At 41.2% G+C, this 18292-nt stretch overlaps 1 protein-coding gene across 13 annotated transcripts in view; it reads left to right on the forward strand.

The window, feature by feature from the left end:
- The window catches only part of ITPR1 (inositol 1,4,5-trisphosphate receptor type 1), a 323955-nt gene that overhangs the window by 209002 nt on the left and 96661 nt on the right, over positions 1-18292 (forward strand). For 10 of the 13 annotated variants that reach the window (XM_053296706.1, XM_053296710.1, XM_053296711.1 and 7 more), the window contains 2 exons: positions 1477-1588; positions 4807-4839. In XM_053296706.1, coding sequence (XP_053152681.1) covers positions 1477-1588; positions 4807-4839 — 145 coding nt within the window. The remainder of the gene's footprint in view (positions 1-1476; positions 1589-4806; positions 4840-18292) is intronic. The other 3 variants (XM_053296713.1, XM_053296714.1, XM_053296715.1) reach the window with 1 other exon arrangement.

The raw sequence follows: 18292 nt of genomic DNA on the forward strand, positions 1-18292 counted from the left end.
AATGTGTACCCGCCAGTTAAGCCTCCTGTGGAACCATGGAGCCTATCTCTGGTTCTTTCATCCCTCACTCAGCCTCCTTTCGAGCCCATGGCCACATGTTCATTGAAACTGGTCTCCTGGAAGACTGCTTTTTTGATAGCAATTACTACTGCTAGACGAGTCAGTGAACTCACAGCACTCAGAGTAGACTCCCCTTATACTATCTTTTATCCAGACAAAGTCCGAATGCGTCTGGATCCTTCTTTTTTACCTAAAGTAGTGTCTTCCTTCCACCTCAATCAGGATATAATCCTGCCTACGTTTTTCAGACTTCCTTCCACTTCCTTGGAGAGATCCTTGCACACTATGGATGTACGCCGTGCTCTGCTGTTCTATATGTCCAGAACACAAGACTTTAGAGCCTCCAAACGTCTCTTCGTGTCTTACCAAGGCTCTTCCAAAGGTTCCCCAGTCTCCAGACAACGACTGTCGAGATGGTTGGTGCAGGTGATATTGTTCACATACAAACTACAAAACAAAGCACCTCCAGAAGCTATACGGGCCCACTCCATTAGAGCCCACGCTTCCTCGGCTGCACACCTAGCAGGGGTTTCTTTCACGGACATCTGCAAAGCAGCTACATGGTCCTCTGAGTCCCCGTTTATCAAACACTATGCCATAGATGTACGTTCTGCTGCAGAGGCTTCATTCGGGAGAAGCATCTTGAAAAGGGTGCTGCCTTAATTCCTACTGCTCCCCTCCTCCTTTTTTGGAGCTCGCTAGACACCCATTCTTATGGGTATCGACGGATCTCGATCCAGATAAACAGGTTGCTTACCTGTAACTGATGATCTGGTAGAGATCCGTCGATATCCATAAGACCCTCCCGACCTCCCCTCTGCAGTAGGACTACCTTTATGTGCATTGCGGTGTGCAGCCCTTTGCAATGTCCTTTATTGAACACTTACCTTGGATGAACTCACCTTCGTCTTCTGGATGGTCGTCCTCCACGGCGGTCGTCCAAGAACTGAGGGACTTCGCGCCAAAGACACGCCTTATATAGAACGCTCAGCGTGGGGGCGTGGCTTCGGCGCTTCGACAAGCTCAGGCATGGCTACCGCGTGACTCCTGCGCAGGCGCAGAACCCATTCTTATGGATATCGACGGATCTCTACCAGATCATCAGTTACAGGTAAGCAACCTGTTTTTTTCTCATGCCACATTTATACGCTCTTTGTCATCAGTGCATGCATATCTTATTGCATTTGAAGATCTTTAATATAGGAGTGTGTCTGTACTGTATATGTGTTTGTGGGAGTGGGATGTTCCTTCACAACTGCTCCTAGTTTCTACTATATAAGATGCATATAGCATATGCTAATCTGTTAGACTCTGTGCTCCGACTTTTGATGCTTGAAATAATTTCCAGCAAATGCTTTCCTAGCTCATTAGAAATTTTAATACTGAAGCAAACTATGATCATTTGGTTGTTTTCAGGTTAATAAAACATACTAAACAGCTGCTGGAGGAGAATGAGGAGAAACTTTGTATTAAAGTATTACAGACACTCAGGGAAATGATGACCAAAGACAGAGGCTATGGAGAGAAGGTACTTTAATTTGCAGTGGGTTTTTTGGTCTTTATTTCACATTGTCATTTCCATTCACAGAGCTGTGAAACCAACAAAAGTACTGGGTCCTGATTTTACTTTGTGCCTTTTTTAAAGTATAAAAGAGTCTTTATGCAACCCGTTTGAAGGACCAGTTGTTAGGCTGGTTCAATTGTGGGGGGTGGTGTTACCTTTTAAGGAGCAGGGAGGGTGCTCTTACCCCTCTTCCACTGTGTTTCCCCCACTGGCACTATATTTAAAGATGGTCCTGTGCAGCAGTAGCATACCTCCTTGCTGCCCCAGTGTGCATCGGACCAGAAGTGCCTCGTATGCGTGCGCACGTGCATGCACCGTTGCTGCCTCACGGGACAGTTTTTAAACACAGTGCCGGTGGGGGAAATATGGTGGGAGGGGGGTAAGAGCACCCTCTCTTCTCCTTAAAAGTAACCCCTTCTCCATTGAACAGAACACTGCCAGTTCTGTGCATATCTCTAGCCTCCAGATATCCCTCAATGGAAGGGATCGATCCTAGCTCTGCATACAAGTATCCCTATCCTAACCTGGGAAGGGCTGCTCATGTGCATAGCCTTAGTGAATACAGAATTGAAGAAAAGAAACAAGACTGATTTTTAAGGGACTCTTTTTCTATCATTTCACTCTCATCTCTTCATAATGAGACTCATCCCTCATATAAACAAAAGTGGAAGAGAGTTACAATGGTATTAGCATGGATAATTTATTGTTTAAATAATAAAAAGATTATGTCTAACTTCATACTGCCCATTAGGTGTTTGACTAGTGCAACATTTGATCCACTTGTGCATAAAGTTTGACATGAAAGTGAACTTATTTTACACCTGACTTCTAAGCACATTTGCTTCATGATCAGTCTGACTAATTCTCAGGGCAGCTCCCTAGTAATGGGATTTAGGAACAGCAGACTTGAAAACAAGTTATGTTGAAAATAAATTGATGACTAGAGTAAAAACTGGAAGATGAATAACATCAGAGGTCATGTGTCAAAAAGAGACTCTTGCATCTGCCTTGTGGAAAGACTCGGGGGCTGCCCCACATCCATATCTTGGTTATCTCTTTGCGGAAGACTTATGTGAGTTTGCCCCACCAAAGATTCACCTGGGTGTAAAAGAGGTATCACAGCTTATTTCTATTCTTTTTGCTGCCTAACTTGTGAAGCGAGAGAGAGATAATACTTATGACAGGCATTTAACAAAGATTAAGAAATTACTTTAAAAAGATTAAAATTACTCAAAAGTAAAACATCTTATTATCCTTCTCTCTAGTTTGATACTTTGAAATCTCAGTTACCTTGAGCCATCTCACTTTATTCAAGATCTTTCTTCCCTTCTCAGCTATTTATCCACACACATCCATAGATTAGACTGCTTGGCAATTTCAGGGTATGTGTGTGCTGATCATTACCTTCTCATCATTAAAACAGAAGCATGTTACAAAAAATATTTTAAAAAATAACAAAGCAAGAAAGGATTCAAGTATGACATTTGAATTCATGAAAGGAGATTAACACTTGTACTTCTGAAGCATTCTTACAAGGAAGAGGTTATGTCTTCTACACACAGCCTCCAAGTCTGAGCAATATGACATAGAAGTGGCAATACCATGTTAGATGCCTGTTCTGATATTTTATGACTGTCATAAACCAATTCATTCAAGCAATCTTAATTTTTAAGAGTTCTTAAATTGTAGATTATTGCTACAGTCTAGAACACATATGTTTCAAACATCTCTGTGCTAAGAGTGGTTCTGCAAATGTTATAATGTTGTAAATAGTAACAACCTGAGAGAGATTTAGAAACATCTGTTTCTAACATACCATGACAAATCTGTAAAGAAGAATCTTGTAAAAGGGGGAAAACAACTTGGGAATTGCAATATGCATGCTTTGTGGTAGCAGAAGTGATTCTATTTTATGGCTAGAAGAAATGCAGCCTTCCCACATATAGTTCTTGATTCTTCAGCTTCAATCGCCATGTATCATTTGTGAATACAGTATTCATTCTGAACTCTCTCAGAAGTGGTGATGTGATTAGCAAGTTCTGTCCCGTGTGGATGAAGAGTGATTTTACAAGAATGCTTAGCCGTGATTGTGCAAATTGCAAAATCACCACATATGCCTATTTTTGTTTAAATGTCATGTTGTAATAGCTGCTGTATGCCATTCATATACAAGTGTGTACAGCTGAAACCTTGTTGGAGATAACTCCTCATTCTTCCTACCCACAAACTTCTCCATGTAACTTGGTACTGGTTTTTACTGAACCAACACTTTTGTTGGTTCAGTTTGGAACTATTGAAATGTTCTTGGTGCCTTCCACACACCAATTGGAAATTGTACTGTATGCAGTTCTTCCAAGGTCCTGGAAAACCAAATTTCAACGACCACACAGATACATAAGGAAGGGTGCCTTAAGTTTGTTTTCCCATAAGGATATTGGGGATGAGATTATACTGAATGGAGTTTATCTAGCCCCAAAGTAGAATAGTTCTGTATGTGAGCATTTTTTGCAAAATGATATCTACTCTGACTGGTATTGGTAATTTATGAACTGGGAAAGTATCTTGACCAGCTCTGCTGCCGAACATCATAGCTATCTTTGTACTACAACTCCCATCATCCCCAGCAATGGTGGCCAATGATCATAGGTGACTGGAATTGTAGTCCAGCATATGCAGGAGGGCTAAAGTTGTGCAGCTGTGGTCTATCTGGACATGTCAGGGAGTGATTCTGCCGTACATACTAAACTGAAGCTTGCTGCATGATGCAGAGGAGAAAGACAGAACTCCCATCAGTAGAAGAAGCCATTGCTCAGTGGTGGGACATGTGTTGCAATGTAATGCTGCATTTGTAATTCCACAGGAATCTCCATGCACCTGAGTTTGTATACTAGGCAGAATTTTTCCTCTGATATAACAGCAAGTATAGTCTTGTGCTGTTCCTGCAGTATGCTGCATTGGGAAATTTCTGTGTTTAAGACAGTGGCAACATTTTAATTAAGTATTGCATTAATGAGAGAAGATTTGGAATGATTTTGTAGAGTCAAATATCCAAGGAATACAAGGTCCTAGCAGGGGTAGAGAGGGAATTATTAATATCAATATGCTTGTCACCTGCATTATTATCAGTTTCTCTTAATAACTTCTTTTCAATTTATTTTTCTCCTCCTTCCCCCCCTTTCCAGCTGATTGCGCTTGGAGAATTGGATAATGCTGAGGTCTTGCATTTCTTTTTATATTTATATTTTGAAAGTCTTCTATGGTGATACTCTTGTCTCTTGTTATGTTTGTAGCCCTGTAGTCTCTTGTACTGTCTTGCCAATGTGAAGTGTAGCAATGTGGATGATGTTCTTGTGCTAGTGAAGCAGTAGCTGCCATGTGTCTGCATTAGAAATCTTAAATTTAACTAAATTGTCCATTGCTATCTTTCCGGGATATTTTGTCTGAAGCTCCTCTTTAGATATAATCATTCCATTGTCTTTAAGGGGATTTTAAGAATAGAGCAGCTCTTTAATCAACATTTTTTATAATGAGAAGACTCTAGTCAGACTTAAGTTCACGGATTCTTATACAAAACTATGAAAATGTACTTAGGACCGAACAAGATTTGATGTTAAACATGTTATTAGTGGCAGCACCAGAGCAATAATTGAGCTCGTTTATGAGTGGGTGAGCTTCCCACATAATAGATTTCTGAAGCAGAAATGGGAGGGGGAGCTGTTGTTCCTCCTCCTGGAGCCACCTTTGCATGTTGTTGACTCTACATGGTTTTTAAAATGTAAATAAAGAAATCACTGAGGACCCAACTTAGATTGGGAGAGTGGCATGTGGGGAAAGGAAGTTCAGTCCCCCACCCCCGCCCGCCATGGTCGTGATCCCTCATGGCTCCTATTTTTAAAAAATGCAAACACACAGGGCCACACAATATGACTAACATAATGTCAAATTTTGTCCTTGAAGTGAAATTTTGTTCATGAAACGAAAGTCCAGCAAGAGGGAAATCTGTGCTTTTGGCCCAAGTTGGTGACTGTAAATTGCTGGGTTATCGTATATTAAGGATTTCAGTAGCCTGCATTAATTAATCTGTTAGGCTTTAAAATGAATCCATTGCCCCAAGTTTTTTGAGGACATAATTAAAACCTACAACTGAATTATTCCTAAACTGCAGAATTTCTGTTGCTCGTCCTCACTACGAATAAGTGCTGCCTAACATGTGAGCAAAGCCTTGAGCATGCCTAGTACAATATGCAATTTCCTTCCCTGACAATTTCCTTCAAGCAGGAAGCCTCTAAGTCAAATTTCAGACTACTGGACTATAAATGTCCAGTGTTTCAAAAGCATTTTTTTCATATGACAGGAGTGGCTGCTGTTTAAGAAACACCAGCATGTAGGCATAGGTTTCCTTGAAACCTGAAAATGACAGTCTCTGCCAGGACAGACTTCTGCTGAAACTACTCAGGCTAAAATTACTGACTTGTTGGCACTACTTGGATAAATGATCCTAGCTTGGTATCTAAACAGGATGAGGCTCTCAGTAAATCAGTGGATAACGTTAGTTGACCTATAGTATCTTTCTTCTAACAGACTCAGAGTAGGACCCACAAATTCTGCAAATGATTATAAAACGATACTGAAACCAGAGAAATGCATTCCCTAAAATGATAGGTGGCAGTGTGTCCTAAAGTTTGGAGTGGAAGTCAAATCCAGGTTACAGAATGACAGAGCAAAAACTAGGTGGTGAATTTATTATAAATTAATCTGAAATAAGTATGCAACTTTTAAAAGGTGCCATCTTTGATCTAGGAAGCTAAGGTAGCAATCATGTACACAGTTAATTGGGAATAGATCTATTGGCTTTGAGGCTTATTCTCGAGTTAACAAGAATAGGATTGAGCTACACATAGAACTATCTAGAAATGTAAATGATGCATCCATGAATAGCTGTCAAACTTTCTCTCTTGAAGAAACCAATGGGGTTCTCTTATTATGAAGCATAGTCACATTGCACACTGTGTATTATTAGTCCATTTAGTGGGTCTGAGAAACATTGGAAGATGGTGACTAAATATAACAAAGTATGGCAGAAGGTGGGATCATTGGTCTTGAGTTCTGTTGCCAAAATTTCTAACTATTCAAAGTTCATAACCACCATTAAAGGTCATTAGGAATTGGTCTGTGCCCATATTACTACTAGGGAGTCTAGGACCTGTAGGATTCTGGATGAATAGCAAAGTAGATTGTAGAGTTAATGTGTTTTAGAAACTTAATAAGGTTAATTCTTGTGAGAGGAGAGCTGGTCTTGTGGTAGCAAGCATTAATTATCCCCTTAGCTAAGCAGGGTCTGCCCTGGGAGACTAGAAGTGTGAGCACTGTAAGATATTATCCTCAGGGGATGGAGCTGCTCTTGGAAAAGCAGTCCCCTCCCTGGCATCTCCAAGATAGGGCTGAGAGGGAGATTCCAGCCTGCAACCTTGGAGAAGCTGCTGCCAGTCTGTGAAGACAATACTGACCTAGATAGACCAGTGGTCTGACTCAGTATATGGCAGTTTCCTATGTTCCTAATTCCTTCCTAGAATGCTCACTGGGAATGTATTTTGCTGTCACCAAGATACTAAAAAGCAATGCCTCAGTCCTGTTAGCTTCAAACTGATGATAGGCTTCCTTGCTCCAAATAATTCACTTGTGAGAGGCTCTGATAGCATTTTTGGTTCACTTTAAAAAAAATAAAACTTTGTTGTTCAGTTAAATGAAAGTGTTCGTTCTCTCTCTCTCTCTCTCTCTCTCAATCTCCCACCCATGTTTCTGACATTGTAGCCTGCTATGTTGTGCAGTAAATCAACCAGAGTGATCAGGCTCAATTTAGAACGTAGGCTCTTGATTACAAGTAAGAACTTTGCTGGCTGTCTTGTGTGGAAGGATTCCATGCTTGGAGCAGGTGTGTTTATAAATATAGGAAATGAGCGCTGTCTGTTTATTAAAAGTGTCTTCTGGCAGTGGTTTAGATTCTCTGAAAATTCTGTGAGGAAGCCACAGCATTTCCCTCTGTGTGATTTCCACTGGCAACTATAAAAGCATAGAATAAAATAAACAAAAACTCCTTGTTTAACATTCTACTAACTCCAGGGTCCAAGGACTCTCATGGGTTTGCATCTACAGCTGTACATCCAGCTATTCGTTGATTCTTACTGCTGGACAACTGTATATTCTCATTGGTTTCTGACACCACACAGCCCCACTAAGTGTGAATTCCATAGAAATGGAATTATCCTTCACCAGCAATGTTGTTATAAAATACTGCACAGCTGCATTGTGCATGTTCAGTCGTTTAAAAAAATTACCTCTCTTTAAAGCAACCCAGAGTTGCAGGCAACAATAGGGCTATATAAAAGGACAACCAGGAACAAAGAAAACATAAAGAGGCATACAATTGAAATGTGCTGCAGGCATCCTACTAGTTTCCAGGTGTGATTTTGAGCAGTGATGGTAGCATGAAGAAGAAAAGGCAGCATTTTAGAGAAATATTCAGAGGGGTAGCAACGTTAAACAGTGCACGAAACTGGCTTTACCAGTTTGGCTCGAATCCGGACCAGATTCAAGCCGGCCCAGGCTCATCCGAACTGGGTCCTGTTCAGTTCAAGGGCTGGCTCGGGGGAAATACTTGTAAAGGGGAATCCGGCAAGAATTATTCTTCACAAGTAAAGGGAATTCACTACACTAAATGGGGGGCACATGGGAAAGTAGTATTTTCCTTAGTAAATGAGGCTGCGGAGGCAGCCATGGTGGTACGGGTGGCAGTGGAGACATCTGAGGAGGTGGTGGGGGCTCCTCCAACCCCCCTGACCTTCCAAATGACAGTTGGGGCCATTTTTGGCCTGGTTTGGGCCTCTGTGCATGTCCAGAGGCCCAAACTGGGTCGCAGCTGGTCCAGACTGTCATTTGGGAGACTGGCGGGATTGGTGGAGCACCTGCCGCCACCTCGGATGTCTCTGCTGCCATCCCCACTCCCATAATTATTAAGGTAAATACTGCTTTCCCTTGCCCCTCCCATTTAGTGTAGAGAATTTCCTCACCAATTGCCCTTTACAAGTATACCCCCCGAGCTGGCCTGTGAACCAGTATTTTGAACCTGGGACGGTCTGGTTTGAACTCGGGCTGGCACCCCTCTTTGGGAACCAGTCCAGTTCGAACCCGGACTGCCCAAACTGGGCCAGCACGATGTGGAGCCCAGCTTGAAGTCAGCCAACTCACACATCCCTATTAATACAAAACACAGAACTTTTGCACCTTAAAGACGGATATATTTACATCCCGATCCTATCCATGTTTACACAAAAGTAGGCTTTACTGTGGATAGTGGGATTTACTCCCAGTAAATGTGTGTAGGATTGCAGCCTTAGGTGTGGTGATAAGCTTTTATGGACTAGAGTCCATATCATCAGATACAGAAATGAAAACATTGGTACTTCTCTTATGGGGCATGCAGTCATGCCGGCTGTTTTTGTTGTGACCGTAGCTGTGCTGCTGGTGCTTGCCTTGGTAGTGGACAAGCAGTGATGGACACAAGAAGTGGCAGCCTGGATATGTGGATTACAGGTTTGATCTAAAGGACTACTAATTTAAAATACATAGCGTTCGAAAGCACTTTAATTCAAGAAGGGGATCTTAAGTTGACATGAAATAATAACAGCCTTATCCACAAGAACAATAATAATAACAGCCTTATCCACAAGAATAATAATAATAACAGCCTTATCCACAAGAATAATAATAATAACAGCCTTATCCACAAGTTAATGAAGTTGGAGTTTAATCATGAATAGCTCCTTTTATGTCAATGAAAGTGGTGTGGACCAGGCCGCATGAGCAAGTTGCTTTTAGAAAATAATAACCAGTTATTGTTTTTGGGTTTTTTTTAGTAATGATGGCATTGGAATAAATAAAAGATAGGCTCAAGACTACATCAGTTTAAAATTGCTAGATATTTTTGCTGTGTTCTGTTTTATCTTGAAATACTTGCTTTAAACATTTGTAATAATGAAACTTAAGACTGAGAAAAAACAAACTCTCCAACTGCTGGCGACTAATTAGATAGTCTTGTTGAGGAAAAAAATGATGAAAATAGAAAACCTTGGCTAAAATTTACCCTAATGAACGCACTCTTATGGTGATTTCTTGGAACTGAGTGATTCTTCAACCATACTGAGTGAGTGGAGGACTATGAAGTAACTTCTTGTTATATCCTCCCATACATAAACACCACCAAAAGTTTCAGATTGTACCAGCACCATGTGTAAATTGGGCTAATGTTTCGATTTTGTATTTCTCATAACTCTGTAGACCAGTACCTTGCCTCATATATTGATTTTTGTGACATGCAATTCCTAAAGGAGAACTGGAGGTAAAATAGTTCCAATTCCTGATTAAACATACATTTAAGAGTAATTGAAAATATTAATGGCCTGAATTAAAAGCTATGAAACGGAAGGAAGGAATAGAATTTTGAAGTGAGAGACAGCACGGAAAGAACCGATATTCATCTTAGCCTGAAGGGGGAGCCCTGATGATGCTGAATGGAAGCGAGAGATGTCCTACTTACCTTTTCTCTCTCTCTTCACTCCCTCCTACATTGCAGTGAACTGCTGTGTTGGGCAGCTGCCAACATTCAAGCAGCAGTTACATAAGAGGCAGCTTTTTTTTTTTCCTGGAATTTAGGCTCGCTGCTGATGTGTGACCTTCAGCAGTAATTGCCAATAAAATGTGGTGGAGCTGTTTACTGTTAGTTCAGTCCAGACTCTGGCTGTCAGTATACCAGACTGTGCTGGCAGGTACTATGTCTGTGTGGTGGTTGAAATGTTTTTCTTTTCTTTTTCTTATTTCTGCAATGCTAACGCCACTTCAAGGAAGCATATAGGGAACTGTGCCCAAAACTGTAGTGGTTCTGTATACACACACTGAGGAATGAGTTTCTGTGTGTATACACATCCAGTTTTATATCCTACCCTATCCAAAGGATTTTGTTCTTGTACAAAGAGTTGGGTCAATATCCTTAAAGGGCTTGTGAGAAAAGTATCAATACTTAATGGGATGGGTGGAGGCCAGAAAGATCCTCAGATAATATTTCCAAGTTTAAAATATAAGCAAATTAGTTCTGAATGTGGTGGCAGACTGCTTGGGTAGGTAGCAAAGCTTTTTTGAGTCTATTCTAACTAGACTCCTTTGCCTTTAGCTGCTGCATGTTAGGCATAAATTCAGCAAATCAAACTTCCCCTGTCCTTGCATCTCCATGAATTTCTGCCTGTTTTGTAGCTGATGCCATGAGTTGTAGTCCAAAAACAGCTGGGGGGGCCAAAGTTAGGAAAATAGGAAGCTGCCATACACAGAGTCAGACCACTGGTCCATCTTGCTCAGTATTGTCTACACGGACTGGCAGTGGCTTCTCCAAGTTTACAGGCAGGAATCTCCCTCAGCCCTATCTTGGAGATGCCAGGGAAGGAATTTAGAACCTAGATGCTCTTCCCAGAGTGGCTCAATCCCCTAAGGGGAATATTTTACAGTGCTCACACTTTTAGTTTCCCTTTCATATGCAACCAGGGCAGACCCTGCTTAACTAAGGGGACAAGTCATGCTTGCTACCACGAAACGAGCTCTCTACCACAAGACCAGTTGAGCAGGCCTGCTATATACTGAAGTTAATAAGCACAGCTAGTGCTACACGTAACATGTCAGGATTAGGGCCTTGTGTAGATATAGATAGTTGCTCTGCTTGGAATGTCACTTATGATTGACTAGAGTTTTTACTTGGACTGTAAGAAGGTTCAAAGACAAACCTATCTGCAAGCCAACTTGTGATAATGTTTTTGTGTTAAAAATTTATATCCTTCCTCTCCTTAGCTCAATAATTTGAAGATGCTTACAACAATGTGAAAAAACCAACCCTAAAATTATCAACCCATTAACAAAAGTCTATATATATATGTAAAGTCAGCCTTCATTTGTACTAATTCCTATTTATAAGGATTGTTTATTTTAATCTGCACTAAGACAACTTGGGAAGAATCTTGTAGGGATGTAGTCATTTACATAACCGAATTTCAGTGACTAAAGGAACCAAAGCTTTTTGTGTTGGTTGTGAATATCCTAACAGATGTCATTCAAACACTGAGGAGCTCTGCCATCTAGATGGAAGGCAATACTTTGAATCAGGAGAGGACTTGATTTATCTCTTGAACATATAATCCTCAGGACAAATTTATACTAGTCGCAAGAAATACATCTCTGCTGGTTCCCATTTTATCCTGTTCTAGGCCAAGCTGGGATCTTCACCAAGTCAGGGATCGAAGATGGACACCAAACTCAGACTGCTTCAAAGGGAGAGTCAGTATTTTAGCCAGCTCTGCTCCAAGCAGGAATTAGAAAAGCTGGGTCCAACAGCATAAAAGAGATATTGCTTCAGCAGCTTTTTGGAGAAGACCATCAGTTTTTTTGGCTGCTGCCCTGACAGGGTGAATTGATCCTACCACTTCTCTACAGAAGACTGTTTCTTAAAGTGGTGTGGGTGAAGGGGCCTCTACCAGGACCAGCAGTTCCTTAAGGGGGAACCTCTTTCAAGTCAGATAGTGAAGGCAGGACTGTGTTCTCTGGTTGTGTTGAAGATGCCTGCTCCTGTTCCCCAGGTTTTCCTGCTGTGAGTCCCAATGGTGTGGAGTTGCCCAGGGTCTGTGTCATTGTAGGCGCTTCCTAACCTGTCTTATCCCTCCTAAACTGTCCCCCTTGGGAGGGGGCAGTTCCAGGATCCAGGGTCATGTACCTTTTTTGTCCTCTCGTCGAAAGCTCCTTCAAGCAGGAAAATTGTATGACAGGATTTTGCCAGAATTCTCACCAATCACAGAGTTATAGTTATTAGATTTACTATAATCTAGTGTTATATTCTTTGGATTTAATCATAAATGCTCTTAGCATGAATGGGAGAAATTCTGCTTACACAAGAGGAAGGAGTAACCTTTGTCAATCTCTCCTTCCCTCTGTTGCCACTTGTGCACCTTGAGAATGTGTTCTTGAGGGTTGGGAGAGACAGCTCTTGATGAGGATGGCATATAGCACAGAGGACTGTAACAGGATAGAGAGGTTGGGAAAGGGGGGGGGAGGGAATTGCTTCTGCCCCATTCATGAGTGGAACTGCTTATGCTAGGAGTGCTTAGTATACAATCCATTGTTTTCTCATTTAGTGAAAATACTAAGCAGAAACTGAGAGAAGTAGTGGAGTGTCTGGGACAGTGAAGGGAAGTGTGGGTCTTGGAATTAATGGAGTAGGGGTGTGTGTGTGTGTGTGTGTGTGTGTGTGTGTGTGTGTGTGTGTGTGACACAGATGGACAGATGCTGTAGGATGTCCTTCCTGGAGAGATTTGCTGTTCCTTATACCAGCATATCAAAAGGTTTTGCTAGATACCTATAATTATCTTGATGGAGTGATCCTTGCTGTGAGATGCTAGGGTTCTTAGGCTGCTCTGGATTTGGTTTTGTGATGCTAGGGTTTTTAGGCTGCTCTGGGTTTTGTTTTGTGTTTTTAAATTCACTGCCTAGAGATGTGCATACCAAGCAGTATAAAATATAAAAATAAATATATTATTCTTCTTTTACTGATTTTAATGCTTCCTGTTGTTTTTCCTGATTTATCATCTTAAGCATTTAATATGTATGGGTTTGTGCAGGTAATTAATGCTGACTAATAGTGCTTTAAGGAAGCTGGCATTACCCACAGGTAGGCATGAGAATAGCTGCAGGTGTGGTGTTCAGATTATGTCACCTTGAGAATGTACTGTTCCCATTTGAAAAAAAGGTCGCCTAAATTGAAGAGTAATGAAGTCAACTTGTGATTATTTCGAACCTTTTGAGCCAAGACAAAGCTTAAAAAAACCAGTGTTGTCTTAACGTGTTTCTTGAACGAGAAAGATAGAGCTATAATGAAACTGAGATTTAGCATACTTTTTCAAAAATGTCTGTTGTGTTTTTAAAGCAGCTTTGAGTATCCACAGCTTCCAGAGCTATAGTTTACACATGTATGCTCTCCAATAATGGATGAATATTTCATTCTTTCATTTTCTCTTCCAAATTTGAGTCCTGCTCTCTACATAAAAACCTGTGGAGAAACTTGGTGTACAGATCTAAAGGTTCCCACAGTTTGTTTGAATTGGTATGTATGATGAATTTTGAAGAACTGAGGTTCAACAGGATTTTGTTCGAGACATTTGAACCTGGTGTGCTAATTTAATAAAAATGCTGTAGAATAAATGATATCACTCTGTTCACTAACATTGTGGTTCATAGCTACAGTCTCTTTTTATGACAGGGCTGTTTATCTTTAGCAGCTGTGTAACTACTAGAAATTCAACAGATATATCCTTTCTATTGCTATATTTGCGTTATGAGGAAAGTGTCACCTGTTGAATTTGTTGTCCAGCTGCCGAATGGTGAGTAGCCATGCTAGGAAAAAAATGTTGGTATGCTGGTTACATTGCATCTAACTAACTTCCACAGATCCTAGTCCAGGATTATATACTCTTTGATGCTGTCATTGCGTTCTTGCTTGCACTAGAAACACAGATTAAATAAAATCGTATTTAAAACCATAATTTAAAACTTCTGTTATTTAACTAGATGCAAAACACATGCTTCACATGGATTAGGTCCCAGATTCAATCCCTGACATGTCTGGGTAGGGCTTGAAGCCCTGGAGAGCAGCTGCTAGTCAGTGCAGGCAGTACTGACATAGATGAACCAGTGGTCTGACCTGGTTCTGATACCTTCATATATTCAGCTAATTTGTTAATCATATTGATGATTCAGGGCTTTCAGAATGAATATGCGCATATGCAACTAAGGCAGATGCTTCCTTATTTGTGTATATAGATTTTAGGATATAAAAACATGAGAATTATAAGACCGCTCTCTAAGCAATACAATGCCCTCTGAGCCAGCTAGACCTTAATAGCGATGGAACTGATTTTCAGTGAGATGGACCATGCCGTGTAATGGTTAGAGTGGTGGAATAGACTCTGGAAGAAAAAACATTCAGATTCTTACTCAAACATGCCTTACTGCACCAGTTGTGGTCGCTTATCTGAACCTATGTCACAGGCTTATTGTGAAGATAACTTGAATGGATGCCATGTAGACTGCCCTGAGCTTCTTGGAGGAAAGGCAGGATAAAAATTAATAGTGTGGCTGTCTACCTAGTTAATGACATCATATTTTTATTAAAGAAACTTTTCTGTGTGTGTGTGTGTGTGTGTGAGAGAGAGAGAGAGAGAGAGAGAGAGAGAGAGAGAGAGAGAGCCATTAGACATGTACAGGAGGTGTCTTCCTCAGTATTAAATAACCACAACCATTACCCACATGATTGATGTTGGTGGGAGAGGTTACCAAGCCAGAGGGTATGACTGCCAGGCAGGTGAGCCCAGTCAAAACATCAGAGAAAGAAGACTGGAGTTATCTGGTGGAAGTCTTGTGTAGAAATATACAGTCTACCTAAATGAAAGGGGAACCTTTTTCAGGGGTTGTTGTTGTTTCATCATGTGCAATCTTCCCTCTGATTTTTCTGTTTTGGTGCATTAAACAGACTTAAAGCCTGTATGCCATTCTGCATGTGTTCAGGGATGTTGTGATGACCTAAATAGTTCCAATTTAGTCTTCACTTTGGTCATTAAAATTTTAAATAACATTCACAAGAACATTTATAACTGATTAGTTATCACTAATTTAACCTCTCTGGTGTTTGAGTGATTTTTTAAAAGTAAGCAGATGCTTACATTCCTCTGGGTGAAGAGGGGGTTCTAATCTTCATTAACTATTAGCAGCACAGAACCAAATTGGATGAAAATTATTTTCGCTTGTTCGCATATTCTGTTTTGATTGTGGAGGTGTGTGAGGGTCTGCCATTTTTCTGTCTACATCACATTTGATCATGTAAAATGAATGTAATGTTCGTATGATATGACATCAATTGTTCAATTGTTCTTGGATTCCTGAAAGAAGGAAATCCTAAACCATAGTCCAACTTTACATGTTCTCCATTCTGGGTCTAGTCACTTAATAGCATCTTTTCAGATAGACAGAAAAGCCTAAATCAAGTATCTGTGAGGTGTTCTATAAACTCGTCCTAACCATGTGGGAGTAGGTTATGCATGCACAGGTTCCACATGGATGGGAGAACATTTAAAATACAATCCTGTAACACTGTAATGGAGGAGTAGTGTTACTGCATACTAAGAGAGCTTTCTTGTTTTTGCTGAGCATGTGATGATGCTGTCAGAGCAAACAAGTTAAACTGACTTTTGACCTGAATAGACTAGTTTAAACTTCAGCAGCTGTTGCAAATTGCTCTAGTTACTACATTTACTAGATTATTACTTTCCTTGAGTAATGTATGAGTGTTCTTGATGTCTGTACAAATTAAAATGTGGGAGAACAAACAGGGTTCTTCCTCATACTCTCTCCTTTAATATTAAATGCTAAACTGGACCATTTTTAGTATACGTAAGATTTTTGATGCCATGTTATTTGATTTAACATTCTTTGCTGGTGTAAGCCGTCACTCATCGTGGGTTATCCCCACCCACATGCTCCAGAAGGCAGGATTGTGTAAACGAGGATAACCTTTATGTGACCTCTGTGAGCGGTTCCCTCCAGTTCATTTCCCTCCTTTACTCCAGATAAAGCCTATTTGTGCTTAGGCTTCATAGGGCATACCTTGCTCTGTGGGCTGCTTATCCTTTCTGTTCCTCATCTCTACTTGTTTGTTCTATTTTCCTAACTCTGACCATTTTTCTCTCTCAATAAAAATAAATCCTTTTTGTCTTCTCCTTCCTACCCTCTTCCTCTCCATTTTCATGTCTGTGGAGCAGGAAGCACAAAGGTTTTAGCCTGTAGAGCAAAGAGGGCAAGGGGTTCCCTTCCTGCCCAAACTCAAGCCTCCCAGTATGCAGGCTTCTGCATCTTCGTCCACTAGAGGGAGCTCTGCGAGCACCAGTAGACTCAAGCTGCTCCAGTCCCTTACTGCTGAGACTGCAAAGGGTGGTAGCTATGGCTCCGGGCGCAATTCTAGCCACTGGTGTCCGTCGGCAAACACAGCACAAGAAGGAGCGCTTGACAAAAGAAAAGAAGCACTTGATCATGGAGGAGGACTCCGGGTGCTCCAAACTAAGCAAGCATCCGCACCTGGAAGAGTTGTGCTCCCCACTACTGCTGATCCTATTGTCCTTGAGGTAGCATTCCCCAATTGCCTCTTCATTCTCCTCCCTGAAGCTGTCACGCTCTCTGCCATTGCAGACTACTGCGGAGCTCCTGAGGCCAGCACTTAAACAGATCCTGTGCATCTGCTGAGGAAACTCCTAGGGTTACAAAGAGCAGCAGCAGCATTTATGGCCGATGCTGCTCTAGATAGTGTTCACTTTTTTTCTAGATAGTGTTCACTTTTTTCAGCTGGGGCTATAAACTCCAACATTATAGCCAGAAGGAACAACTGGCTTAAACATTGGCTTGTGGATAACACCTCAAAGTCTAACCTTACCTACTTGCCTTACTTAGGCTCCAAGCTTTTGGGGGATGAGGCACTTGAAGACATTTTAATTGAAAGAAGAAAGCTCCCTTTTTCTTTTAAAAGGAAAGATAAGAAGAGCCCACATAAGTTCAGCTACAAGGCATTCAGACCACCCCAGAGAGGCTTCCAGGGCAAATTGACAGTCACAATCAGGGTCGACAAGAATTTCAACCCCAGCCCAGATCTAGTTTTCTTTCTCAGACCAAGGTGCCCATGCAGCAGTCCTGGCTGAACTCCACTAAAGGTGGGATGCCGTATTAGGGACTTATGGCATGCCTGGGGTTCTTCAACTTCAGAACAATGAGTTCTCTCTCTAGTCTCAGAGGGTTACAAAATAGAACTTTGCCATCATCCAGGGGGGGGATTCCTAACCACCCTGAGATCTCACAATCATTTCAAACACATTGGCCAACTACAGGCCATTCAACATTTATTTCAAATTGAGGCAATAGAGACAGTCCCCACCAACCAAAGGTGAAAGGGAGTATACTCCATACTTTTAAGAACATAACAGCCCTGCTGGATCAGGCCCAAGGCTCATCTAGTCCAGCAACCTGTTTCACACAGTGGTCCATCAGATGCCACTGGGAACCCTACAGGCAGGAGTTGAGGGTATACACACACACACCGGTCTCAGATCAACCCCACACCAGTGTTCTCTCTAAGGTGTGTGCACATTATATACCGCCCACAGGGCTTTCTTAAAGGTTCTCCGCATTTATACAATCCTGTTTTCTGGAGCATGTGGGTGGGGATAACCCATGATGGGTGACCTCCGTTACACCAGGAAGAAGAAACCTTCACGGTGAGTACCAACATTCCTATCTTCTACACATATATGATTAGTTAACCTGTACAATTTTACTTTGCAAAAATGTTGCAAAATATTTGATGAGAATAGTTAACAAAGAAACTTTAGCTTGGTTTAAAAAAAAAAACACAAGCCAGTAGAACAAAAGAACAAGAGGTATAAGGTACCTAGGATTGCATGTTTTGGCAATGAAACTTTTGACTCCTCTTTTTAAAAAAAATAAAAATCCCAGGAATATTCTATTGCCTATGCTGTGTTCTTGAGA

Source organism: Hemicordylus capensis, chromosome 2 (assembly GCF_027244095.1).
Source record: "Hemicordylus capensis ecotype Gifberg chromosome 2, rHemCap1.1.pri, whole genome shotgun sequence".
Classification (NCBI taxonomy): Eukaryota; Metazoa; Chordata; class Lepidosauria; order Squamata; family Cordylidae; genus Hemicordylus; species Hemicordylus capensis.